Here is a 24,988-nt window from a genome sequence, read left to right on the forward strand (position 1 = left end):
ACGTAAAACCTCATCTATGTTTCAACATCAGATCTATTACTGTGATCCAATTTTCAGAACTAACAAAACTCAAGCATATCACTTACATCTAGTTAACTGTTAATTAACACAACCTTTGGACCCTTCTAGACCTTGAGGCCAAACATAATCAGCGTTTTAAATGTTGTATTCAATCTCTTTTTAATAACCACTCTTCCAATTTTAATTATCTAATAATTCTCCCCTATGACCCTCAAAAAATAAGAGTTACAGCTAATGGATGGATGGAAAATTAGTCTACTCTAATTTTATTTCAAACTTATTATCTATTACCACTCATCCTTTTTAGGGTCCTGGGGTGGCTAAAATAAATCCCAGTAGACATTGGGCGAGATGATGGGTACAACCTGGACAGATGAATTAACCTAAATCACCAGGTTTACCTTTTTTCTGTCCAGGGATTAAAGCAACTCAGCAGGTTATCGACTTCAGTCGGCACAAATGTTGATGTGATAAAATGGATGATAGCGAGTTATGGAGAAAACTTGATCAATAAAGAAAATGACAGATCAATTAACAATTTCTCTGATATTACAGAATTAAATTATAAATTTCACACCTAATATGCAGCAGGTTTGGCGTTTTAAGAGGTGCATACGAATATTGAAGTCTTGCTGATTTACTTAGCCATTAAGTCTGAAAGAATTATATGTTTGTGAAAATTAAGGGCTAGTGCTCAGGGAATGAAATCAATACGAGAACTTTCACAGATAAATCTATCCGAGCTAACTGTAGCATGTTGACATCCAGCTACAACATTTTAGTATTTATATCTTTATGTGTGTTGCTGCACTTTGCATATGTGCGTGTGTGCTGTCTGTTAATGCGTGGCCATGTGTTTGTGCATGTGTGTAATTGAAAGTTTGCCAGATTCTGATCCCCTGGGTGTAGTCAGAGGTGGATGTGTGTGTGTCCCTCAGTGGCACATACACACACAGTATGGCAGCCGTCCCAGGCGCAATCCCAGTGCCATGCAATGCCACACAGGAGTCCAATTACCCAAGGTTCCCTTGACTCCTGGCTGGCATCCATCCACACACACACACACACAGGTTTGTACTTCTATCTTAGTGAGGACACTCATTGACATAATACATTCCCTAGTGCCTTACCCTAACCTTAACCATCCAAACTAAAAGCCTAACCCTAACACAAACCTTATTCTAGCCCTAACAATAAAAAACAAGTTTTAACCCTCAAACAGCCCATTGAAAAAGTGAGGACCAGTCAAGATGTCCTCACTTTCCCAAAATGTCCTCACTCTGAAGGGTCTATGTTTAAAGTACTGAAACACAAACACACAGAGAGAGAGAGAGAGAGAGAGAGAGAGAGAGAGAGAGAGAGAGAGACTGCTCATGTTGTTGTTGACGGTGTCACACAGTCTGAAGGTGATGTGGCATGGTCCAGTGATCATAAAACCTTTGAGCAGGGCAACGTCCACTCTTGACAGAACAAAAACTTGCCAAACAGGAAATACAAGGACATGTGTAGGACGTGGAAAAAAGCAGTTCTTCCACTGCACTCGTTAATCAAACTGAAGTGTTTTGGTTGTTGCACAAAAAGATGGATGGGAGAAGGTCTTTTACAACCGTGATGCTCTCTCTGTGCTGACCTGCTTCCTCAGACATATCCTCATATAACATGTGTTTATTACATGTTATAGGTATTTAAATATGATTTATGATTATATTGTTGTTCAAATTAATTCATCATTATTAGAAAACAAAAAGAAGCTTTTTCTGATGTAATGTGATGAACATCACTTTGATTTTATGAGTGATTTCTGCTTTATATTTGCCACAGAGTGATATAGAGAAATAAGAAGGTATTTATATTTATATCATCATAAGCTATATGAACTCTAATGTTCATGGAAAAACAGGATACAGTTTAAACGTCTGAGTGGACATTACCTCCCTTTATGTATGATATTATTAACATCCTCAGATCTTAAAAATAGCTTTAAAAACTCTAAAGAGTCAAACTACCTGTAAACCTGTTGCTACTTCGTTTTGCCTGCCTTGCTTATGTGCTTTTTAATCTCTGCTCAGGATCAACAAACCATCTCTGCAGCATCACCACACTGCTGCTCTGTTCCTGCTATTTTTGCTAGGACATTAGATGGTGATCCGTCTGCCAGTTGGGCTGGGAAATCTGGACTTGTGATTGGACCCCGGTCTTGTAAAAAAGGACATTCGCTCTTGCACATTTAATATTATTGTTAAGAAGTTTTCTATTAAACCATTTCAACAGTTTTCTCCCTGCACCCTGGTTTTAGCCCATTAACCTGATTCTGTTGCAAATCCTTACAACTCTGTTCAAGCTCAGTATACGAACATTATGTTATCAAGATAAATGCTGCACGTGTGTGTTTGCAATTGTGTGCATGTGTGTGTAAATGTTGCTGGTTATGCTATAAACGGTAGCTATTCCATTCAATACCATCTGATTGAATTGATTTCCTGAGAAGCAATTTAGTGGTCGCACAAAAGCCCAGTGTGAAATGCATAGATTAATGTGTGTGTGTGTTTGTGTGTGTGTGTGTGTGTGTGTTTGTGTAGCTGAAATATTCATAAAATGTAAACTAAAAAAGGAAATACTCTGTTACCAGGGCCTGCCCAAATCTTTTTGTAGTCCTAACAATGATTTAGGCACCACATATAATATTATTGATGTTTGATCGTTTGCACATTATACAGTGTAGTTAACACATGCATTATTCATTTCATTAGTTGTAGCCATGTTGCTTTGACAGAGGCTATCGGAATTCATTACACCAGTAATATTATCTAACCATTCATTAAACATAATGATGCATGTTTTTATGATTACAATGACATAATTAAAATAATAAATTGAACTCTTAGTTTGTTTATGCCTACAGCTCATCTTATAAGTCTATCGTTCACTAGCCCCTTAATCTAACCTTCCCTAGCCCATAGAACAAAGTTTTGCAGATTTTCCACCACTTGTTCTCACAGCCACAGAAACGTGCACAGGCACACACACACGTTTGTACATATTTTGGTGAGGACACTCATTTGCAGATTGCATTCCCTAGCCCCTTACCCTGACCATCAAAAGTAAATGCCTAACCCACACCTAAACCTGATTCTAACCCTAACCCTAAAACCAAGTCTTAACCCTCAAACAGCCCATTAGAAGTGTGTTGTGTGATTGTTCTGCTGGCTGTACAACAAATTTCCCCACAGTAGAATAAAGATAACCTACTAACTAACAAACACACAGACACAGACCCACACACACACACCACTGAGTTAACTTCCAGAAGAGCTCGAACGTAGACTTCTCGTCCTAAAATGGGAGTAGTATACCGCCTGCAGCTGCCTCCAGGATTCACACATAAGAGGATCAAGCTGCTGTTGCACAAGTTTGTCATCATGTCACGCTGATAAACTTTAACCAAATTCAACTCAGCGACTTTAAAAGGCAGACACATTTTTGATGTTACCTTATGCAACACCAAGGCAACATTTTCAAGACAGTTTTTTCTGGTTTAACAATTACATTTTTGCACGACCCTTCTTTGAAATCGTTAGGGATGTAAACACCTAAACTTTTCCCTCAAAACTTTATGCGAAAATCTTGAAAACCAGTTATGATGAAAGTTACACGCAGCTCTATTTCACACCATCTTTAATCTCTGAATGTGCTTTCCTGGCTGGACCACTCTCCTGGATGGAAATACAAGTGATTACCATATTGTTCTCTATATTAGTTTTCGTTGCTGGCAGAGTGAGGATTTAGAATCTTGCATGTATAATGCATGTGCAGATTGATCTCTGCCGTTCATGTAGAAAGACGTCAAAACAAAGATATTGTTGTTATGAGGTTATAATGTTGATCAAAATTGTTGTTTTGGTTTTGAAATAAGAATAGAATAAGAAATGTGGTGGTCCTGGAATGTCCAGTAGATTGTTTATATTTGTTGTGACTTTTTTGAATAATTAAAGAAAAATGTAGAAACAAATACGAGATTAAAATACAGTGTCAAACATTGAATGTCAAAATATTTGCATAATGTTGATGTCCAAAAGAGATGAACCTGCTAGAGCAGTTTTTTTTTCTTTTAAAGATCTCAACCAGAAGGTATTTATGAGCACTTTTTGGATGGAGCGAATATGAAGTGAAACAGGCCTCAGAAAAATCTAGACTTGATGTGGATCTGATGCCAAACATGACCATCAGTGTGTTTTGATAAGTTTACACACTCACAGGATACACAGTCACAGCTGCTGCCTGCTACCCCTCCTCACTGCTTATCTGACAGACTGGCTGCTGAACCCGTCTCGCCCTCTGTCAGTCAGTCAGGGCAGGGGGGTGACTTCATCTGACAGCGCTGATTGAAATGACCTTCAACTTTGGTGTCACACACACACACACACACACACACACACACACACACACACACACACACACACACACACACACACACACACACACACACACACACACACACACACACACACACACACACACACACACACACACACACACACACGTTTTCTCAGTGTTGTCTACTGAGAGCAACATCTTCACCTGCAGTGACACATGACCACATGATTGGTTTGTGACATACACACACACAAGGAACATAATCATAGACTCATGTAATCACCTGTTTCCACATCAGCCTTTGATTGCAGCAAGGGGATTGCAATCTATATTGGCAACGTTTCTCCTACACACGCACACGCACACACACACACACACCGCTCAACACAATCTTTTACACACAAGCACTCATATGCACCGAAACACACGAACATATACAGCAAAGCTTGAAGCAGCTGACAGGCCGCAGTTATCATCCAAGGCAGGGTCCATAAGGGAGCCGCAAGGTATCATGGATCATGGTATCTCTCAGAGAGAGAGAGAGAGAGAGAGAGAGAGAGAGAGAGAGAGAGAGAGAGAGAGGGGGGGGGGGGGGGGGGGGGGGGATGACTCAGAGATTAAAGAAGGAAGAGGAAAAAATCCAACACCCCTGTCAGAGATAATAAAATTCTCAGATGAAGAGCCACATTGGAGAGAGGGAGCATTAGAGATGCATGGGGAGAGAGACAGATAGAGATAGGGAGAGATGCGGAAGCAAGGTGAAAGGAGAAGTAAGTCATGGGCAGCTCGTCAGAGAGAGAGAGAGAGGAACAAAAAATGGGAGAGAGGGAGAGGAGAGATTAAGGGAGCGAAGAAGGAAGGAAGGAAGGAGGAGAAGGTTAGAAAAGATCAGGCAAAGTTGGATGGAAAGATTAAGAGTTTAAAGGAGATTTAGGAATGGGGGGGGTATACGTTTTCTGAGGAAACGTGTGTGTGCATGTGTGTTTGTTTGTGTGCGTGCGTGCGTGATTTAAATTGAAAAAGAGAGAGGGGCAACTATACAATGGATAATAAGAACGGAAAAAACAGTTCTTCCGGATGAAAAATTAATTCACAGATGAGCAATTTCACATAAACACAGATGCACACACACTGCATATGCATCCTGTGCTAATAAAGCCTGCTCCTGCTCGCTCCCCAGGCATCAGGTGGTCTGCTTTTTTTCCCCCTTCGTCAGCAACTCCTGATCTCATTGCACTAAATCAAGAACAATAAGAATCGGCATTGGTTGTGAAGGGCGAAGTCCAGGGAACTAAAAACGCACACACACACACACCGATGGAAACACACTTGAGACCACAAACACAAACACATGCACGAACACGAAAATGCATGTGGTTGGATTTGGGTGTGTAAACAGATACTTGGGCAGATGATCATTATGCTCTCACGCACGGTGCAGATCAGATAAATCCACTCTGCAACCTGCCACTGGCACTCAGGCAGGAATGAAACAGAGGCAGAGTGCCAGTCAAGTGACACAGCGGGCAGACGCCTGTGGAGCGAACACATGCATGTTGATGTATGTGTAGGAACAAACACTTACACTGGCAAATCATCTGGAGTCGAGTGTATGTGTGGAAGTGCCATCTCACATCCCAGTGCACACATACACACAAACAACATATTTAAAGGGATAGTTCACCCAGAAATGAAAGTTCACTCATTATCTACTCATCCCTATGCCGATGGGTGGGCGGGTGAAGTGTTTGAGTCCACAAAACACTTTTGGAGTTTCAGGGGTAAACAGTGTAGCTGATTAGTGACCTATCTTCAGACGTAATAAAACAACAGCAAAAAACATAACATGTCCCCATACTGCTCGTGTGGTTTCATCAAAGTGTCTGGAAGCCCCGACATTCATATTCGACTCGAAACGAGGTCATTTAAACCAAGTTTTAAGTCTAAAAGTCCACCAGAGGTGGCTAAGCTAGCGGACGTTAGCATTTCCGACAGTATCTGAATGCACCTCGTCGGAAGGTATCCACAGACATTTACACGTAAATTACCAACAGAGCTGGTAAAAACATAACTTTTTCACCATCCAAACATGAGCGAAAAGACCCCAAATGATCACTGTAAGCAGACTTAGTGGAGCTGTGCTGTGATGGTTACACAACTGTTCCTGGTCTCTCTTTCGTTAACCTAACAAAGATGGAAAGATTCTCAGAATCTGTCCTTCACAAAAAAATACAAAAAATGTAGAGGACATGTCATAGACCATCATACATCTGCTAAAATCTCTCCATCAGACAAATGGAGCAGCAACACAATGTGGAAGGAGCTGTTGGAGCAGTGTCTGTAGGCACTGATACTGTAGGCATCCACAGACAGAACTGCCAGTGCATTTTATAACTGCCTTTTCTTGAGTTCAGTTATTCTCTGAAATTTTCTGCACAAACCCGAGATAGAGTGAGAGGGTTAAGAGAGATCATGCATAAAGGAAAAGGCTACAGTAACACAAAGACGGGGAAAAAACGTGAAAGGCAAAGAAAAGACGGCAATCTATTTATTAGTGAAACCAACACCTTTCTTTGCTCAACCTAATTTCAAGGCTGACTGCCCTAAGATGGCCCAATTTTCTCGCGGAGATGGCGCAGAGATGTCAGGTGTACTGACATCAGTTTGAGCCAGGCTTTGACAGCACGTCGCTTTTTAAGCCATTAGGTGGAGGAGACGGTGACAGCGTTATGGAGCCAAATGTTTTGGGTTCTCGCGTTAACTATTAACAACTCCAAAGACGCCTTGTGAGGTGGAGACACCAAACCCAATTATGCTCGACTTGGCTCGCATCTCTTTTCAATGACAGTGGAGATAACAAAGGCTCTGATACATATCTAACGAGCAACTTGCTACAGGAAAATGTGGATAATAAGAGCTTTCTGACCCCATTTTTAGCAGCGCTTGGCACAGACTGTTGATAAATTGGTTTCTCTGGTTTAATTGTCATTTAACTTACTGACGCCCAGATAAAGTTAAATCTTCTAATGGGCAGATAAAGAACAAAGACTTGACAATGACTGGGTACAAACACGAAGCTGTAATGCTCATAGCGAATCACTAATAGAAGTCAAAAGAAGATAGTTTGTGAAAAGCAGGCCAGAATGTGAGAACACTATCCCTTGGATTTGACCGCCTAACTTCAAAGTTTTACGGTGATGTAACTACTGATCCTGACTACTGGTTCTTTTAATGTTTGACTGCATACTTTCCAAACATCTAAAGTGATGACTATGTGCTTGCTCTGCAGGTGCTGCACACTGATTTATCTGTAGTGGTCATGCAACACTGCACTGAGAACCAATTAAGAACCATTATGTGGTTCATGGTCTTTCAAGCCACCCATTTGTCCTAAACCCAGAATGTAATTCATTCGTTCAGCTTCAACCACAGTATCTATGATGTCAGTTACTCCACTTTTATTGGTATCTTACTTGCCTGTATAACAAATGTGCCATATTGTATATGAAATACTCCCTCATAAGATAGGCATGTACATTTTGGATAAATTTAATGGGAGAGTATCCAAAATAAGGCGAATGCAGTCGCAGCACAACCCATCCAACACACCGATCTGCATTGTAGAGATTAACAGAGTTGCAGTGAGCAAAATTTCCATGGTTATCAGTATTATCTTGGTTTTGATAAATGTGCTGAAAATTGTTGTAGAGAAAAACCATTAGTCAGAATAACCATTCTCATTTTCCTTCATTCTGAAGTCCCCACATCATGCATTGGGCTAAAACATTATCTTGCCTTGTGTTGCCACGATTTTATTTATGCAAGTTTTGCAGACAAGTTGGAGAACTCCTGTAAAACTAGATGGCAATAAAAATATCGCAGCACACCAACAGACAGTACTAGGCTGAAAAATCTCCAGAGTGCTGTCACCATCTTCAACCATGTTTCCATTGATGCAAAAAACAACAACCCACATTTACATTAAGCTGCATCTGCTTGTCTATAAGACAGTATCTACTGGGCCAAAATCATATAAAGATAAAAACTTATAAATTAGTGATGATTGTTACAATAAATGTCACATTTTTATTTTTATATGACAGATTTTTGCTCATGTACGAAGGTTGTGGTTTTAAACTCTTCTTAATTGGCAAAGAATGACAAACAGTTGTTAAACAGCAAAACATTTTACTAATCTTCAATCTACAATTATGTTTTATACCTCCTCACATTGCTAACACAATGCATAAGCAATATATTGATATATATATCAGACTTTTGATCATCGATAATGTTGTGTGAGAGGTTAAAAGCAAGGTAATCACATAAGGTTCTGTTGATAATCAAACTTCCAATTACTGTTATTGTTGCTGTTGATTGAATAGAATTTTTTAATTTTTTTTATGTGATAAAGCTTTTTTTTGGTCATTTTTTCATTATGCTTTTTAAAATTTGGTAATATTGAGCTTGGCATGCTTAAAGCAAGGTTTCCCAGATTATCAAATTCAGGCAGTATTTTCTTTTTTGGCACAAAAACACTAAAAGCTGTGTCATGTCTCCTCTGAGAATAATATCTACATTCTTTCGGTCCAGAAAGGTATAATATGTCGATCTAATACAGTACACCCGATATTGGAATAGGTTGTGGAAGTCAAAATTGCCTAAAATGTCCAAGATTACCCAAATTCACCCTATCTCTTCTTAGATAGTTTAATATCATTATCTCTTGCTCAGTAAATTTTGCCAGTTCTTTTACTTTTTGCAAGCCAATAATAGCCTGGTTTATAGATTGGGACAAGGCTGTAATGGGGCCAACAGATAGACAGACAGATCACATTGAATAATGATGGTGTCTGTCGTGTAAAGCCAGATGTGTTTCTACATGATATTACATTTAATGCATCTTCTCCTCTGTTCTTTTCTTTATTCCCTTCTCCGCCCGCCTCAGGCACATCCTCCTAAAAAATAAAGCCCGGTGAAGGAGAGGAGAATGATGAATGGCTGATATTGTCGGTTTTACTGGAGCTTGGCTCATCATGTCCCTGGGCCTTGACGCCTATTCAGAGCTGGAACTCTCCTCCCCTGCTTCCATCCCATGCACAGTAAGAGGAGATTGAAAAGCCCTCAGCGCCTGGATCTGGAATGAGGAAACACACACACTCCCATGCAACACACACACACACACACACTTCATCTCAGACACATCCCCTTTCTGTACCTGTCCATCAAGCGTTTCTTTTTTCTTTTTTTTATCTTTGTTCACCCAGAGGCAACAGTTTGGACCCTGCAGCTGGTAGAGGCTGACATCCCTGAGCTCCTTTTTCTAGTCCGACAACAGAAGATGGAAACCCTCCGCTTCTCTCTCAGTCACTCTAGACAAAGCGATTTAATGGGCCAAAATTACAAAGAGACTAGTTTCTCCGAAGAGACATAGACTCCACTCTGTTTTCGTCAGACCACATTCACGCTTGTACTCATTTCACATGTCCCGTAACCTGATAACGAGACATGACTGATGATACTTAGGCCCGGTTCAGACCTGGTATCAACATCTGCCTCCGGTGATCCAATCACAAGTGGACAGGTTTAAGTACAGGTGTGAATGCTCCCATAATTCGTTGAGTACACATTTGAGACGCACACACGCAGTCAAGTAGATGAGTGTTGGTTGCACAAATCATTGTTTCCATAGACTACTTGTACTTGTAAATCAGGATTAGCACACACCCAGCAAGATGTTAGAAACCTACCACAATGCCACACTTTACAAGTTCAGTCCCCAAAAAATCCACCTTTTTTCACAGCCGCCATTTGACAAGAAATAATAACAAACAGGTTGCTACTATCACTGATTAAGATTCCTGAACAGAATTAGAAATGGAATGAATGTGAAGAGTATGACCTGTGTTTACCTACTATGGCATGTCGAAATGGCTGCTGTGAAAAAGGACCATTAAAGGTTAGCAGTGACAGCCAGCTGGGATCAGATAAACGTTTAGCGGCATCTGTGTGACCGTGTGTTGAAATTGCCTGAACCACTTTTCTTTCTGTCTCAGGTGACAGGAGGAATGACAGCTAATTTCAGAGTAACTCTAGGTGCCATTATCACAGGGGACAGACCAGTGTACAGCCACAGATGTATCACTGATACAGTTAAACATGGGAGCAGTAATGATTGCATATGTGATGGATGAATTTACATCTTTTTAACAACTGATTTTATGCTAAATAGAAAGGACTTAATATTATGTGTTACACCCGTGCTTCTTCCTGTTGTGGGAAGTGAAAATATCATACTATATAAAGATGGACGACTCCTCTCAGCTTCCTTCCACAATCTAGAAATCATGGCAAAATGTTCCAGATATGAACGTAGCCATCTTGTGCATTCGGAGCCAAAGTCTGCACAGTAGTGATCAGGGGATGGAGCCACTGTTGCGATGGTCCTCCTTAATCAGCTGTCAATCATCATCAATTAACTAATTAAAACCACACTTACGAGTAAAATTAGCACTTAGACATATACCAATGTAATAGGAATTATCTAAAATGACAGGAACCATTCTTGAGAAAAATGTGTTTGATGTTTACTTTGACTTTTTAGTTTGGTCCATGTTCCATCTACCAACAACACCCCCCCGGTGGGGGTATGACCTACGTATACTACAACCACCCACCAGGTGGAAATTGAGAATCTTTGACTTGACTTTTGGGGTTGTGTCATGTCGTCCATCTTTATATAGAGACCCTGTTTCAAACTATGACCCAGCTCTTCCTTATGTTATAAAACTACCGTCATGTTTAAGGCCGTGAAAACTCAATTATACAAGACTAAATGCACCAGCACACACAGACATACAGTATAATGTGCTAAATCAGCGAAAGAAGCACAAGCAGCCGCTTGTCCTATTTATGTTTCCAAGACCCAGTTGTGTCATGCAGACCAATTAGAGGTAATGCCATGCAGAGATATGAGTCAAAGCAACACCAATAACAAAAGATAGTCACCCTCTGGGCCACTAGTGTTTTTTCGCCCTCAGTGCTTCAAATCTGAGACAAAGGAAACAGCACATCATTACAATGTGTGCACTCTGGTGTGTGTGTGTGTGTGTGTGTGTGTGTGTGTGTGTGTGTGTGTGTGTCTGTAAGGAGTTCGGAGTCAGGGGTGATGAAATGCTGTAAAAATCTGGGAAGTTCATAACAAGCACAATAAGCTTGGGGGTAACAGAAAATAAAGAGATTAAGAAAGGAGTCGGATGAATGAATAGAGATAGAAATAAACAAAAGGTGAGGAGACACAAGGTAAGAGAGGAGGGGAGGTTGTTTTCAGTTTGTTTCTGCCATCTCACACACTTTAAGCAGAGAAAATGATGCCAACCGAGCATACTACTCATTTGCACGCTCTAGTTTTTAACAAAGAGACATGCTGACACTCCTTCCCACGTACCAACACACACAGAGCTGATAAATGTTAATGCGCTACAGTTTTGCCTACAATAAGGAGCTACCCCTCCAGTCTCCTAAAAGAGTTTCACACACCTCAGCACGTTCTCTTGAATAAAGGGATCGGATACACACTCCTTACATAACCCAAAGGTTAGATATTTTTAATAGGAGAAGCTTCTCCGCTGCATTTACGGCCACGTGTATGATAACGTTTCGTCAGCTGCTTTGCAAATTGTTTCCCTCCTCACTTACACAACAAAGCCAGAAGGAACAGAAAGGCCTTTAACTTATGAAAACTATAGGAGAAAACCAGCTGTGTCAGGAAAGTGAGAACAGCCTAATTGTGTGGGAGAGGCAAGGGAGGCATGATTGGGGTTTTAAAGAGGATTCGTGTGTATGTGTGTGCGCTGCTATCTGCTTGGGTTAGGTATAATCAGGTGGCTTGAAGCCAGCCTGTCGGAGAGCAGGAGGTGAACTGAGGTCACTGACTCCAGTCTCCCTACAAGCTTCACTTCAATGATGGTGGAAGATGAGGGAGTGAAGTTGATTGTGGGTGATGGATTGAGAAGAGACATAAGGAGACTGCGAGAGAGAGATACCTGAGCACAGAGATACATAGAGCGAGACTTTTCATGGGCTTAGAGATATGTAACAATTCTACATTGAAATGTCAAAAAACAACTACACCTATGTTATATATTTTGTTGACTTGCTTACTTACATTTTCAAAAATGTTTCCAACAATGTTCAAACCCAGAGAAATCCCAGTTTTATTCAAGGTAACAGGATGTTTGTTTTTGCTCGCCTATATAATACACTGCTAGCCAGTTACCCGGGTAATGGATCACAACCATTATATTTTTCTGCGTAACGTGAATACAACTTTATTATATAACAACATGATCCCACGCTGCTTTACAACATCATCAAACTAGTTTTTTTTTGTTGTTGTTGTTGTATGATTGAGAGACCCCTAGCAACTCTATTACATTATATATGTTTAACTGAAATAAAACAGTGGAAAAATAGTAGAATACACCTTATAAATTAATTTTAAAAAATCACAACGACCCGTTACATCCACACACTTAATCTGCATGGTGCAGTTGTAGAATTTCAGACAGAAAAAACATGTTTTCTTAGTCAAACTTGTGCAGAGTCCACATCTCTAAATTCAAAGTCTTTGACACATGTTATGTAACAAGGTCATCTGGTCCACTGATATTGAGAAACAGATGAAATTACCTGGAGACCCTGTTAGAAAACATAAAAGAGAAGGAAGAAACAAATTAAAAGAAGGTGAAGAGATGCAGCGATGGTCAAACTACAGCTCCCACAAGGCAGAGAGGAGAGTATAGAGGAGAAACAAGTGTGGCGCCGAGAGAATCTGAAGACCCATCCAGAGACACATCCGATTTTATGGGGCGTTACGTAACCTCTGTAGAACGCTCTTTTTGCATAAATCTCTTGGGTTATGCAAGCCATCTCTGGGCCAAAGCCTCAGATTTATAGCAATGAGCTTATGATGGAAACTAGCATTAGTTCCTTTACAGGATGCTGCAGCCGCTGTAGTATATACACACACATACATGGATTCACAGGAGCATACAGAGACTTTCTCTTCCTGTAAAACACTCTCTCTCACACAAGTCATACAGACCAATAGGTAGATTAAGTCCACACATAAGCAGGGCCGCTCTACTGATGTGGCTAAAGGCCCAAAGGTAGCCCTGCTTTGACACTAGAGGCAGTACAGGCTTCTGATACTGCTGCATATCCAAATGGAATAAAAGCCAAACCTCTCTGCACAGAACATAGAACCTAGATACAGTGTGTCAGTTCAGTGTAAAGGCTACAGTGTCAACAGTAAACCTGAAATCATTGCACTAGATAAAACACAAGCCTATTCACCCGCTTACCACTGCTGTGAGAAAGAGCTTAAAGCAGTGCAGGGATTTAACTCTGGGAAAGACAGACTAATGCTCTTTGAGATTTGCTTATTATGTGAATGGTTCAGTGGTTTGACTGATATAAGGAAGAGGCAGCACAGAAGGGAGAGCCATACCACTGAGGAAGCAAAACTGAGATATAAGGGAAATGTGGCTGGTAATGTACACAGGCGAATACAGACTTTTCCTGACAGCCTACAAGTGCAATGTCTGGAACAGGTTGATGTTCCGACCCATGAGTGTTAAGGATTATAACTACATGATTACCACATCAGTACTCGGCACTGATGGGTCGGACTGCACTGTGAAAACTATATTGACAACACTATTGCAGCAGGTAAACATATAACTCTTATTTCATTTCTTTAGTGATCAACTATAGCCCAGATTCTGATCTCCATGGCAACTGACCCATTACCTTTACAGTCGGGATGAGACCGTGAAACTTGACACCTCGAGTTTGAGGAAGTGATGGAATGGGAGAGTGTAGGAAGGGAGCAAACATTTAAAAACCACGAGAAGTCACTTTTGAAAATAGCTTATAGCAAAAAGTACTGGAAAACAAAGTGGCTCCAAGGTATATAAACATCATTGAAAAAACTTCAATAAACACCTTTTGTCATATACTAAAATAAAAGGAAGTAAAACGCAGGCTTGTAATAAATGAATGGCAACATGAACAGCATTGACACAGGACTGTTTGATTAACTTTTGCATCCTTCAGTGGACAAAGACAAATGTGGAGAAACACAGTGTTTAGATATAAATCAGATTAATTTCACACTATTTTAACAGAAACTGTGATGTAATTTTGTCCAGTTTCTGATTTGTCTTTCCAATTTTGCTTTTCACACATCACATCTGTTTACTGACGCATTATGTCACATTTACTGCCTTTGGTTATAAAGTAACATACACTGAGATTATAAGATGCATGTCCAAACACCTGCACTTATAGTTTTTTATGAAGGCCAACAACACACGTTTCTCCAGCAAAGCAGCAATTTTATCACATTTAGAGGTCGCATCTTTAGATCTAGGTTCAATTTACGGTATGATAACTACTTCTTCAGACCTCATGGTGATTGCGGTGTGCGCTCCGGTCCATACACTGCAGTATTTTTTATCCTGTGCCAGGGTCTGTCACTGTTCAGTTTAATTTCCTGTATGTCTCCTTACAGTCGGGACAGGATCGGACAAAAAAGCTGCTGCTCATCCACCTTCACAATGACTGGTGCAGCTTTCAGTCATCTGGACCCTGCAGCCTGTGACGTATGGCCCCCTCAGCTCTGTCTGTTCTCCCTCTCACACTAATACATCTCAGATGCCTTTTCAATCTAATTGGCACTGAACTCAGCTCGTCGAGCTCGCTCGGTTAGCCCACATTGTGAGGAGTGCACACTCAGCAAAGACAGGGAGATGCAAAAATCCGTATTGAATTAACTGGTGTGTGTGTGTGTGTGTGTGTGTGTGTGTGTGTGTGTGTGTGTGTGTGTGCGTGCGTGTGCGTGCGTGCGTGTGTGTGTGTGGGCAAGTAAGTGGTGTGAGTAGAATTTCCGCTTTGTGAATAAATGAAGGAATGAATGAGTCCTAAATTAGAAAAAAGAGATGAGCCTTCACAAAAAAAGAATCCACTGCATAGAGCCATTATTTGCATATTTGAATAACAGGACTCCGGCCCCAACTCCACAGATGCCAACTCAGCACTTTCCTGTTCTCCCCTTTTCTTCCTAGTCGGCTTCTCCACACACGTTTTCACCTGCGCAGTGACAGCACTGAGAGTGAGACATGTCTACACTGTCACAGAAAAATGGTGAACATAAGTGTATGATTGCCTTTGTCAGTATGTCCTGCAGACCACAAGACAGCAATTCATCACATTAATTTAGAAAATGCACAAAAAATGAAATCTCTATGAATAAATAGCTTTTTATCACCAACAGTAGAATTCAGATAATTTAGATTTATACTTCATTATGTTGCATCCCAAGTTACAGTTTCAGTCTTTATGCTCTCGTCTATTATCACTTTCAGCCGTTGTCTATGAACAGAACATTAATGAGTCTCTGTGTGCTCTGTTTATGCTTCTCTACTGAATAGTGTCCAGCCACCTGACCACAGCTGACAGGAATCTATACAAGGTGTATGTTATATACACAAAGAAGCAGACCCTCAGTGGCCAATTAAAGCTACCCTCGGCTCTCTCCTTAGCCAATCACAACTCTCAGTTGTGGCCATGAAGCCACTGTATTGCAGTCTGCACCACACACATGACCCCCTCCGCCCACACACACCACTGTGGAGGAGTTGCGGAGTTGCGGAGGTGGATGGACTCTCTGCACTTCTTGTTCAGTTGTGTTCTCATGTTGCCCTGAGGAAAGTGAAGCTGCCTGGTTTTATCCGTCTCTCCACCTGTCTGTCTTTAGGGTAAAACATATTTCATATCTCCTCTGTCTTTGTCTTGTTGCACATTCTTAAGGATGGGAAGAAAGGATGAATCACATTATGTCTACAGAATTGGATAAGATTGAGAACAATTTCACAAGAGAAAGTAAGAAGAGAAAGAAACTACGGAGCCTGATGAACAAATAAAAGCATCAGTGTAAAAGTACAAATAATTGATGTATTTCACAGCAATTATCTGGAGGTTTTAAGAATGTTAACATATTTTCACTTGAATCAATTCAATGGAATCTGCCAGTACGCCTCTTTACTTCCATCACACTGAAGGACAATACCTTGACCTCAATGCACAATACATCAGCATCAGCAGCTACAATGTGATGATTGGAGGGACACTTTGTGTGAAATAATTGTGAGACATTCAAAGTGTTGACTCTGTTGCTGCCTTTCCAACTTGTCTCAAAACTTACTTTTATTGAAGGGCTTTTCTTAACAGCTATCAGAGATCTGTGGCTTTGGGCTTTCTTCTTATTTTTATAACGTTTTTTATCTTTTATTTTCTTTCATTGTGAGTTCTGTTGATCGTGTTTTCAATGTTCTCCCACTTGGAAAGCATTTGTGCTTGTTTTGCTTTCATGCCTCGTATATCACCTTTTTTTTCTTTTATTGATAATTTTTCTCTTTTTGTCCTATAATGCTGGTTATGTTTTCAAACTTCTCACCTTTGGAAAGCATGTTGATCTCTTTGCTTGAGAAGTCTCAATAAACTACAATTACCACCGTGCAGTGTCAAGCCTCAGCCAACCAGTAAAGTTACACTTTATATCCCTGTCTGTCCAGACTCATGTGTAGTGAAGTGTAATGATAGGTGTGACGTCACAATAACCTTGACCTTTGACCTTGAACAAATGTGGCTTTGATTGTTACTAGAGCAGTAGCACAATAAAATAATAATAATAATTATTATTATTATTATTATTTTTATCATTACCATCAAATGTGGATGAAACTATGTAGCATGATAGCACTAAAAAGAAAGTATCTACCTGTAAGTGGCATATGTTTGCCCATTTTACCATTGATGGTTTAACTGAATGGATCCTTTCTAGGACTTCATGCTACATTTATAACATTTATAACATCAGGTCTAGTGTGAAATGTAAGCCTAACCCTAGCTATACATTTTTTTTATATCATTAATAATAAAGCCCACATCATTTTTGTTAGGTTAAGGGTTAGAAAATCTTTGTAACAGGAAAACTTAGTTCAAGCCTTTTTTGTCTTATTGATAATAATAAATAATAAATAGCGACGAAAATAAATTAAATGCGTGAGAAGAATATAAGTGACGCATCAACAGAAATGATTGGACACACTGCATAAACCGTCTTTGTTCCACTTTCCCGCAGCAAACCATGTGGAAAGAATGACATCAGGAGGCAAAGCTGTTGTGCTATTTGGCACACAAGTGTTTTTAAAAGGACTGAGTCATGATTCAAATGCAGTTTGAAGAAAGATTGCACTGTTTCACCAAGTAATCCAAAGCTAAAGGCCATTTTCCCCTCCAAAGCCATTCCATGTTGGTGAGGGGAAGAAAAATTATTCTTCATGATTGTACGTTAGATTTTGCTGCACAGTCGCCGGAGAAAACATCACAGCCGGGGTTTGTGAGAGAGACCGGTTTTAAAATGTGGGCCCCAAGATACTACGGTGACAAGCACGCACTGAAAATGATCCTGCCATCCATTTAAAATCTGACAGATGAACTCGAGCCTTTGTGCGAGTCCCTGCCATCTCTAAACTCATTCTTTAAGTATAAAATTCCTCTAGATTTTCCCGCTCTCTCCTGGTCCCTGCAGACGTGTTATATGTCTACAAAATGACTGCCAGAGGCTGCGAGTCAATACAATACTGCTGCTATGATTTGTGAGAGTTGTCTCAGGAAATGGTCGTCGTAAAATGCCGCGTGCAGTGCGGGGTCTCTGCAGACATCATTATATTGATCTATACGCTATGGTGGTGTCATCGCAGTGATCAGTGATGGCAGAAAGACAAAGACTATTGGCACAATCAAGACTGAACAAAGATGTTGCCTATCTACCGTACAATTCCCTCGCACTCATACCTATTCATAATTCTGCTGTTCAACATTAGCCATCCATCTTCAGCCTGACGGCCTGTGTGATTTATTCAGTCTAAGCCATGAAGTAGATATTGCGTAGCCTGGACAGAACAAGCCTGAGGGATCTTTCCCAACAGGACAGATTTACATCCATCCACCCCCCTCAGTATGTGTGTGTGTGTGTGTGTGTGTGTGTGTGTGTGTGTGTGTGTGTGTGTGTGTGTGTGTGTGTGTGTGTGTGTTGGCTCTACAGCTGTATCCGTCAGCAGAAACATGTAAGCGTGCTGACGCAGGAGATGAAAAGACACACCAACGCAGTCACACTGACAGATGCTGTGGAGTGCATCAATATGGGATCAATATGGCGACAAATATATCAACGGGACCTCGGGGCCTCCTGCCTAATCTCTGCAGTAAGTGGGGATGAAGTGAAATTAGATCACAATGCTCTCTTACACATTCTGAAACAGAATCTGTGGGAGCACAAGAGCACAATCGTCCCATTATGGGAGGATTGTAAATGGTCACGGGTTTGTTGACAAAGCTGTCATCAGGGGCTGTAAATAACACAGGGTGATGTTAGAAAGGTAGCACACTTGTAGCCTTGGTCCTGCGAATCAATAAAACACAAACTATTCGAGGCAAACATGTTTCTTTAACTGAATATATCAGATTTTGTCTGAATTTCTTTGAAATTTAGCAGGATTAGGCAAAAGCTACTTAACCGATTACCATGACATTTTGAAAGAAGGGTGGAGCATGTCCCAAAGAAGCACCCATACAATTTGAGTGCATATTGGGATAAGGTTCATCTTAAGCTCATTTCTGATGGCGGTTTATTCTGGTTTTCAGCAGTTAATCCTTTATCATCAACAATTTTAATAATAACTGTTACTATCACAGCCCTGGTGTTTGAAGTTTTTACAATAACAAGTGACATTCATTAGTTTCTCTTTTCTACAGAGAAACAAACACTGGTTCGCTGCAAAGGGTTCGTTTGATGACTGCAAAAATACACCATATCTCATATCACTTAATTAAAGCCTACAAACACAAACAAGTCAAATCAGCAGCTAAATGTTAACATCCATGAATCCATCTATACCTAACAGTTGAACCTGTTAGGTGCATTTAGCAGACAGTGACTCACCCCTGCAGCTCCTTGACAGACATGGAGATCTTCAGGTTATGTCCCAGGACGTGGAGAGCTGTGAGGATGTCAGCCCACTGGACCATCTCTCCCAACGGACCCCCCTTCAGCACCTTGGGGCTGAAAACATCTCCAGACTCCTCCGTCAGGAAGCCGACATGGACCAGGATCTAGAGAAAGACAGGGACATAATGTATTGTGGCTGTCTCAGATGAAATGTCTATGGACTCTCTAGATGAGAGCTATACAGACTGCAAAAAACATTTCTGTGAACTAAATAATATACCCCTGAAAAAACTTGAATATACTTAAAAGATACTAGTTATCCTTCTGTCTCATTCCTATAGTTTTGGCCATGATTTCTTGTACTTACTTAAACAAACGTTTTGTCACAACAGATATGTAGACAGATTCCTAGACATATAGGAATATCAGAGTCTGGGAATTACTCGCACTCCCCCACAATTGATGATAAGCAAACTATAGAGAAGACAGTAGGTTTCCATAGTCTTTCCCATTAAATTTACACAATTTACAAGCGACATGTCTGGCTGATACTCGCAATGTTTTTTTTAAGTCCATTTAATTCAATCTGATTCATGTTATGTTATTTATATCCGGTGTGTGTGTGTGAGCAAAGTTAAGCCCCTTGAAAGTTAAGCTTCAGCCGTTCAAACTGTTTTAATGAGTTTGAGGATTAAAATCATTAGAATTTCAGACTCTTCCAAAAAGAAATTATGGAAACTGAAAACTAATTCTTTGAAATCCTCAATGACTCATCCCCCCATGCCCCAATGGAATAGCATGCACATGTAGAAATCCATCATAATGGACTGTACTGTAAAACTCATCTCCCATGAACCATATGTCTATAAAGATAACTGCTAGTAGTTCCCTGACAACCAAAAGGGAAAATCCCTTCTGTTTTAGAAAAGTATAAAATATGTGAAGGAATTTATCACAGTGAATTTGTTGCATTATTTTACAAATCTGCATTTTACAGGCTATACAGTCCTGTCACACGTGCGCCTGGCAACTGCATAATTAGAGCAGCCCACCGAGAAATGAGCAACACATTGCTTTTCACAGCGGATTAGACAGAGCCATGTCCAAACCTTGCTCTGCTGAGTAATCCTGATTAGCTAACGCAGCATGAACACCTCCCGCTGCTTTGGCTGGCAAATGGAGCCCGCAACTCTCATCATGCAACATGCCTAATGAGCTCAGGGTCAACTTTGTGGAATTGGCCGTAAAGGTTTGATGGCGGCTTCTCGCCTTGTAGCTCTCTCTCTCTCTGCGAGTATGTCAGTGTACGTGTCTCCTGAGTCTGTACCTGCACAACTGAGGTAATGATGAGAAGCTTCCGAGAGCTTTTACTGCAATGTGCTCTCTTATGCGCCCCCACAGGACACAAAACAAACAGCGCCCCCACATATCACATATTTGATGATCCAGTCAGACGGAAACAGAGACAAAACCGCGGTAACCCCTCTGGAACAGTGTTTTATATTGTTACATTTGCCGCAACTGTTTTAAGAGGTTGTGTACACTGCCCTATACATGCAGTACAAATGCTTATTCCACTGATGTCCCATGGTTAATATGTGTGTAAAACGTTGGACAATGGTGTGTGTGAAGCAGAGTGAAACTCCAGTGAGACTCCAGCTGGCGTAAAAAAAAAAAAAAAAAACTGATTTAATGAGCCTGCTCTATTAACTTCTGCTTCATAAAAAAAGATAAGTGAAATTTAATTACAGTTTGGGTGGCAGATGGCAAGAGTGAGAATTCATGAAACCAATACTACTGACGCTCTTGACTTAGCAGTGATGGCAGTGGTGAGGGTGTATCGCACAAACACTGGCCAACATGCAAAAGTCGAGACAGAGGGAGCCAACAACGACACATGGATATGAGAAATATCAAGTTATATTATGGCAGCAGAGCTGAATAACTGTGGACTTAATTCTATAAAACTGGCATTCACACACACAAATGCAAAGTTAAAGGCAGGGGGGTATGAACGCTTTGCAAAATGTGGTAACTTTCACCCATAATCTAAACTGCTAAAGAGGGATTTCACTTTCTCTCCAACAGTGAGTGTTTATCTCAATTAGCTAATGTCAAATCTGTTGTATTTGGTAGTACAATTAGAATGGAGTTCACTTAAAACATATCAGGAGAAGTAACCTTTATATCACAGAGTAGAGATCGATAGCTTGAGTGAAGAGGGGGGAGAAACTAGCGTGGGCTGATCGCACTGCTTTTGCCCTTGCAGATCACTGGTACACACTCTCAACGCCAACTCAATCTCACATATTTGCCTGTGCTTTCGCTTGAAAACCATCGGCTGCGAAAGCCACACAATGGGAAGTGAGCAACAGAGAGACTAACTCTGAAGCTTAAGCTGTACTTCCTCATGAACTCCTGTATGACGGCCAGCTGCCTCCCCCAGGAAACCGATCACACACACTAGAGTGGAGCTCTTTATGCCGTGGACTTACGGCACTCCCAGATGGTGTTTGTGCGTGTGTGCCGATTGAATTTTTGTTCATTTGTATTTGTTTCAGAGCAACACAGACACACATCAGTGAGCTCCAGTCAGACCCCTGTGTGTGTTTGGGCATGTTTGCGTGTGTTCAGCGTGGATGCCCACACACTCGCCCTGAGCTCGGGGGAGATTCTCAACCGGATCTGAAGCTGCTCGCCACTGTCAATGTCCCGTGGGAATCGAACACAAAGACCTGCCAAACCCATGGAGACGGACCGAGAAGTACGATAACAACACACTCACGCTCAAACCTTTCGCTCACCTTCACAACGTCCCATCTGCCTGCCTGTGTGTTCAACTTTAATGGCACAAATCAAGGTCTTTTCCTCGCTGCTCTGAAACATGTTTCCTGATTACATATCTGGGAGAGGCTGTTGAAAAGTTAATCTTGTTTCATGTCTTTCATGTGCTGATGATAGAAATGTTTTATGTACTGTAACACAGATGTGTGTCTCAGAAAAAAAATCCTTGGAAAGTCCTTGGTGCTTACATACGAGAGCAGGGGAGTTGAAGTGGCTCTTAAGGATGTGGTACCACTTATGCTCTGCTCTGCTCCACTCATCACTAACAGGCTAACCACACAAGAATGCTAATGCCTGTCTCAGCATCCGTAAGCGATTTGAATGTGCTTGAGTGTGTGTGTGTGTGTGTGTGCGTGACCCAGTTCACTCATGCACTGTGGCCCTTGTGAAGGTCGCAGCTGTTTGATGGAAGTCCACGGGTGGCAACACAAGCTGGCACTGCCAGCCATCAATACTCTACCCTTAATTTCACCTTCTCTCTTATCCCCCTCTACAGAGTCCTCTCCCTTCTTTCTTTCCCCTCACGTCTTTCCTTCTACCCTTATTGCCATATTCCTCCAACCGCTTTCCTTCTAACTTTCACATGAACTCTGGAGGATATCCGCACAGTAGGGCTCTAACTTTCTCTGAAGTTTGTCCTTTACATATGAACAACGCAGCAGGAGTTTCTCCAGGTCAGACACGTTCAAAATAACATAGAGATCTCTGGATTGTTCAAGTGAGGGGTGGCGCAGCATGCAGGACGTAGCTTATTAATTACCGCTGTGGAGATCACGCGTCTCCCTTATCACCAAATTCTCTGTTGACATCTTCATCAGTGTCTTCTACCTTGCATGTTAGAAACGCCATCAAGATGTACACTCCCTCGTAGTGAATCCTCCAGAAAGAGGGCATTATCCAGAGCTTTTACCAGGGATCCGGCAGGAGAAACTCCAGAGAACATCCACAGCTTCTCACTCTGACATTTTCATTCTTACATAAAGCCCCTTTGGAGAATGTCAGGAGATTATCAAGAGTAAAGTCCATGTCTGAACACAGCTAAACACTCTCTCTCTCTGTCTCACACACACGCTTCCACACTTCACCTTCTATTCCATTTGTCTCCTCAAATATCTGCATCTCATCAGTCAGAGGTCAATGAACTCTCCCATGCTGACAAACACACTGACAGCTCAGTGCACACTAAGCAGGCACAGATGTACACAAAGGCACTTGCCACAGATTGCCACAACAGCTAAATGAAATGTAATGTAACAGGGGGTTAAGGTCGCTGTCTTTGAGTCTGCTCTGCTGTCTCTAAAAAACCTTTTCATTATGCCACAGCTCAGGTGAATATGTCTCCTTGATAAGGCGGAAAGGAGAGAACAGCAGTCTGTTTCATAATAGCTACGTTAAAGTGGTTGAACGGGCTCTTTGATTAAGTTTGATAACAACAATGGAGAAAAAGAGTTTTCAGAAACTGCTTTGAAGTTAAGTGCACAAAGGGTTGATTGTGTTCTCTCTGAATTTCTCAATCACTGAGGAAATTGACAGATTAGCTGTGAAATAAAAGAGATTTCCAAGAATATTTAACATAGGCTTCATCTTCACTCCGCAAAATCTCTCCGACGTCCGTCAAACGTCTCGAATATATTCGTAGAAAATGTCTTCTGCTTCAACTCGAGCTTCAGAGTTCCCTGTCCTTGAGACTGCCGCTGACGGCTGAAAAGAATCCTCTTGCTTTTTCTCTAATTTTCCTCTCCCTGTTGATCCTTTCTCTCTTTATACTCAGGCCTCTGCTCGAATGATTTATTTGTTCTGTGAGTAAACCTCTAACTCCGCTTGCAATCAAAGAAAAAGATAAACAAGGACACAGAACCGAATCAACAGAGCCTTATTGGAACTGCAAAGACTGCACACTGAGGCAGAATGCTGAAGTTGCTATTGAAAGTGGGGATTTGGTCAAAGACATTGGTTAGGCAAGCACAGGGCCACAGTCAATTCACATCAGACAGCTTCGTTGTTTCTCAGGAGGTCAGAGTTAATTAAATTCAAACAGCGCTTATTTTAAAGTTTAAATTAAATCCTCCGCTGAGGGACGAAGGTAAATTTGACTGGAAGAGACGGAGATTTAATTTTCAACTCAGAAATAGTTTTAAATGAAATAAAAAATGGGGCTCTGCCCTTAGCTTTGGTTGCAGTGATATCCTAGCAGCAGCAGTATTAGCACACACACACACAAAAAAAACAGACATAGGAACACATTTTTACTTCCGTTGCTAATTATTGTGATAAACAGCTTTTGACAGGCGAGGCCATCTCTTACTAACACCAGGACATCTGTTGTTGAGATAGCAGCAGTAGCTTCGGTGGCATATATTCTGTTCAAGCAGCCACACAAACCGTGATCGAGGATAACAAATCCCCTCTGTGCACAGCAAGAAAGGAGAACATCAATCACAGTGACGGAGGACTATTTCCACCCTTGTTAACTTATTTTAAAGAGAGATGGAGGCAGAGGAAAACATTTTAGAGAGACGAGGCAGCATGTGTGCTTGATCTGCCTTCTTGCATTACCTGGTATATTGATCATTGTTTCTCAACTAAAGGATTATGAGTCTATTCATTGCAGAAAAGACATTTCACAGGTAAGGCAAAAAGTTTGCAAGACTCTAAGAAGTTTTAATCACATCG

The 24,988-nt window shown here is 41.0% G+C and overlaps 1 protein-coding gene across 4 annotated transcripts in view; it reads right to left on the reverse strand.

The window, feature by feature from the left end:
• LOC117766407 (alpha-1,6-mannosylglycoprotein 6-beta-N-acetylglucosaminyltransferase B-like) overlaps positions 1–24,988 on the reverse strand; it is a 111,693-nt gene that overhangs the window by 31,870 nt on the left and 54,835 nt on the right. For all 4 annotated transcript variants that reach the window (XM_034593431.1, XM_034593422.1, XM_034593414.1 and 1 more), the window contains exon 8: positions 19,466–19,635. In XM_034593431.1, the coding sequence (XP_034449322.1) occupies positions 19,466–19,635 (170 nt within the window). The remainder of the gene's footprint in view (positions 1–19,465; positions 19,636–24,988) is intronic.

Source organism: Hippoglossus hippoglossus, chromosome 1 (assembly GCF_009819705.1).
Source record: "Hippoglossus hippoglossus isolate fHipHip1 chromosome 1, fHipHip1.pri, whole genome shotgun sequence".
Classification (NCBI taxonomy): Eukaryota; Metazoa; Chordata; class Actinopteri; order Pleuronectiformes; family Pleuronectidae; genus Hippoglossus; species Hippoglossus hippoglossus.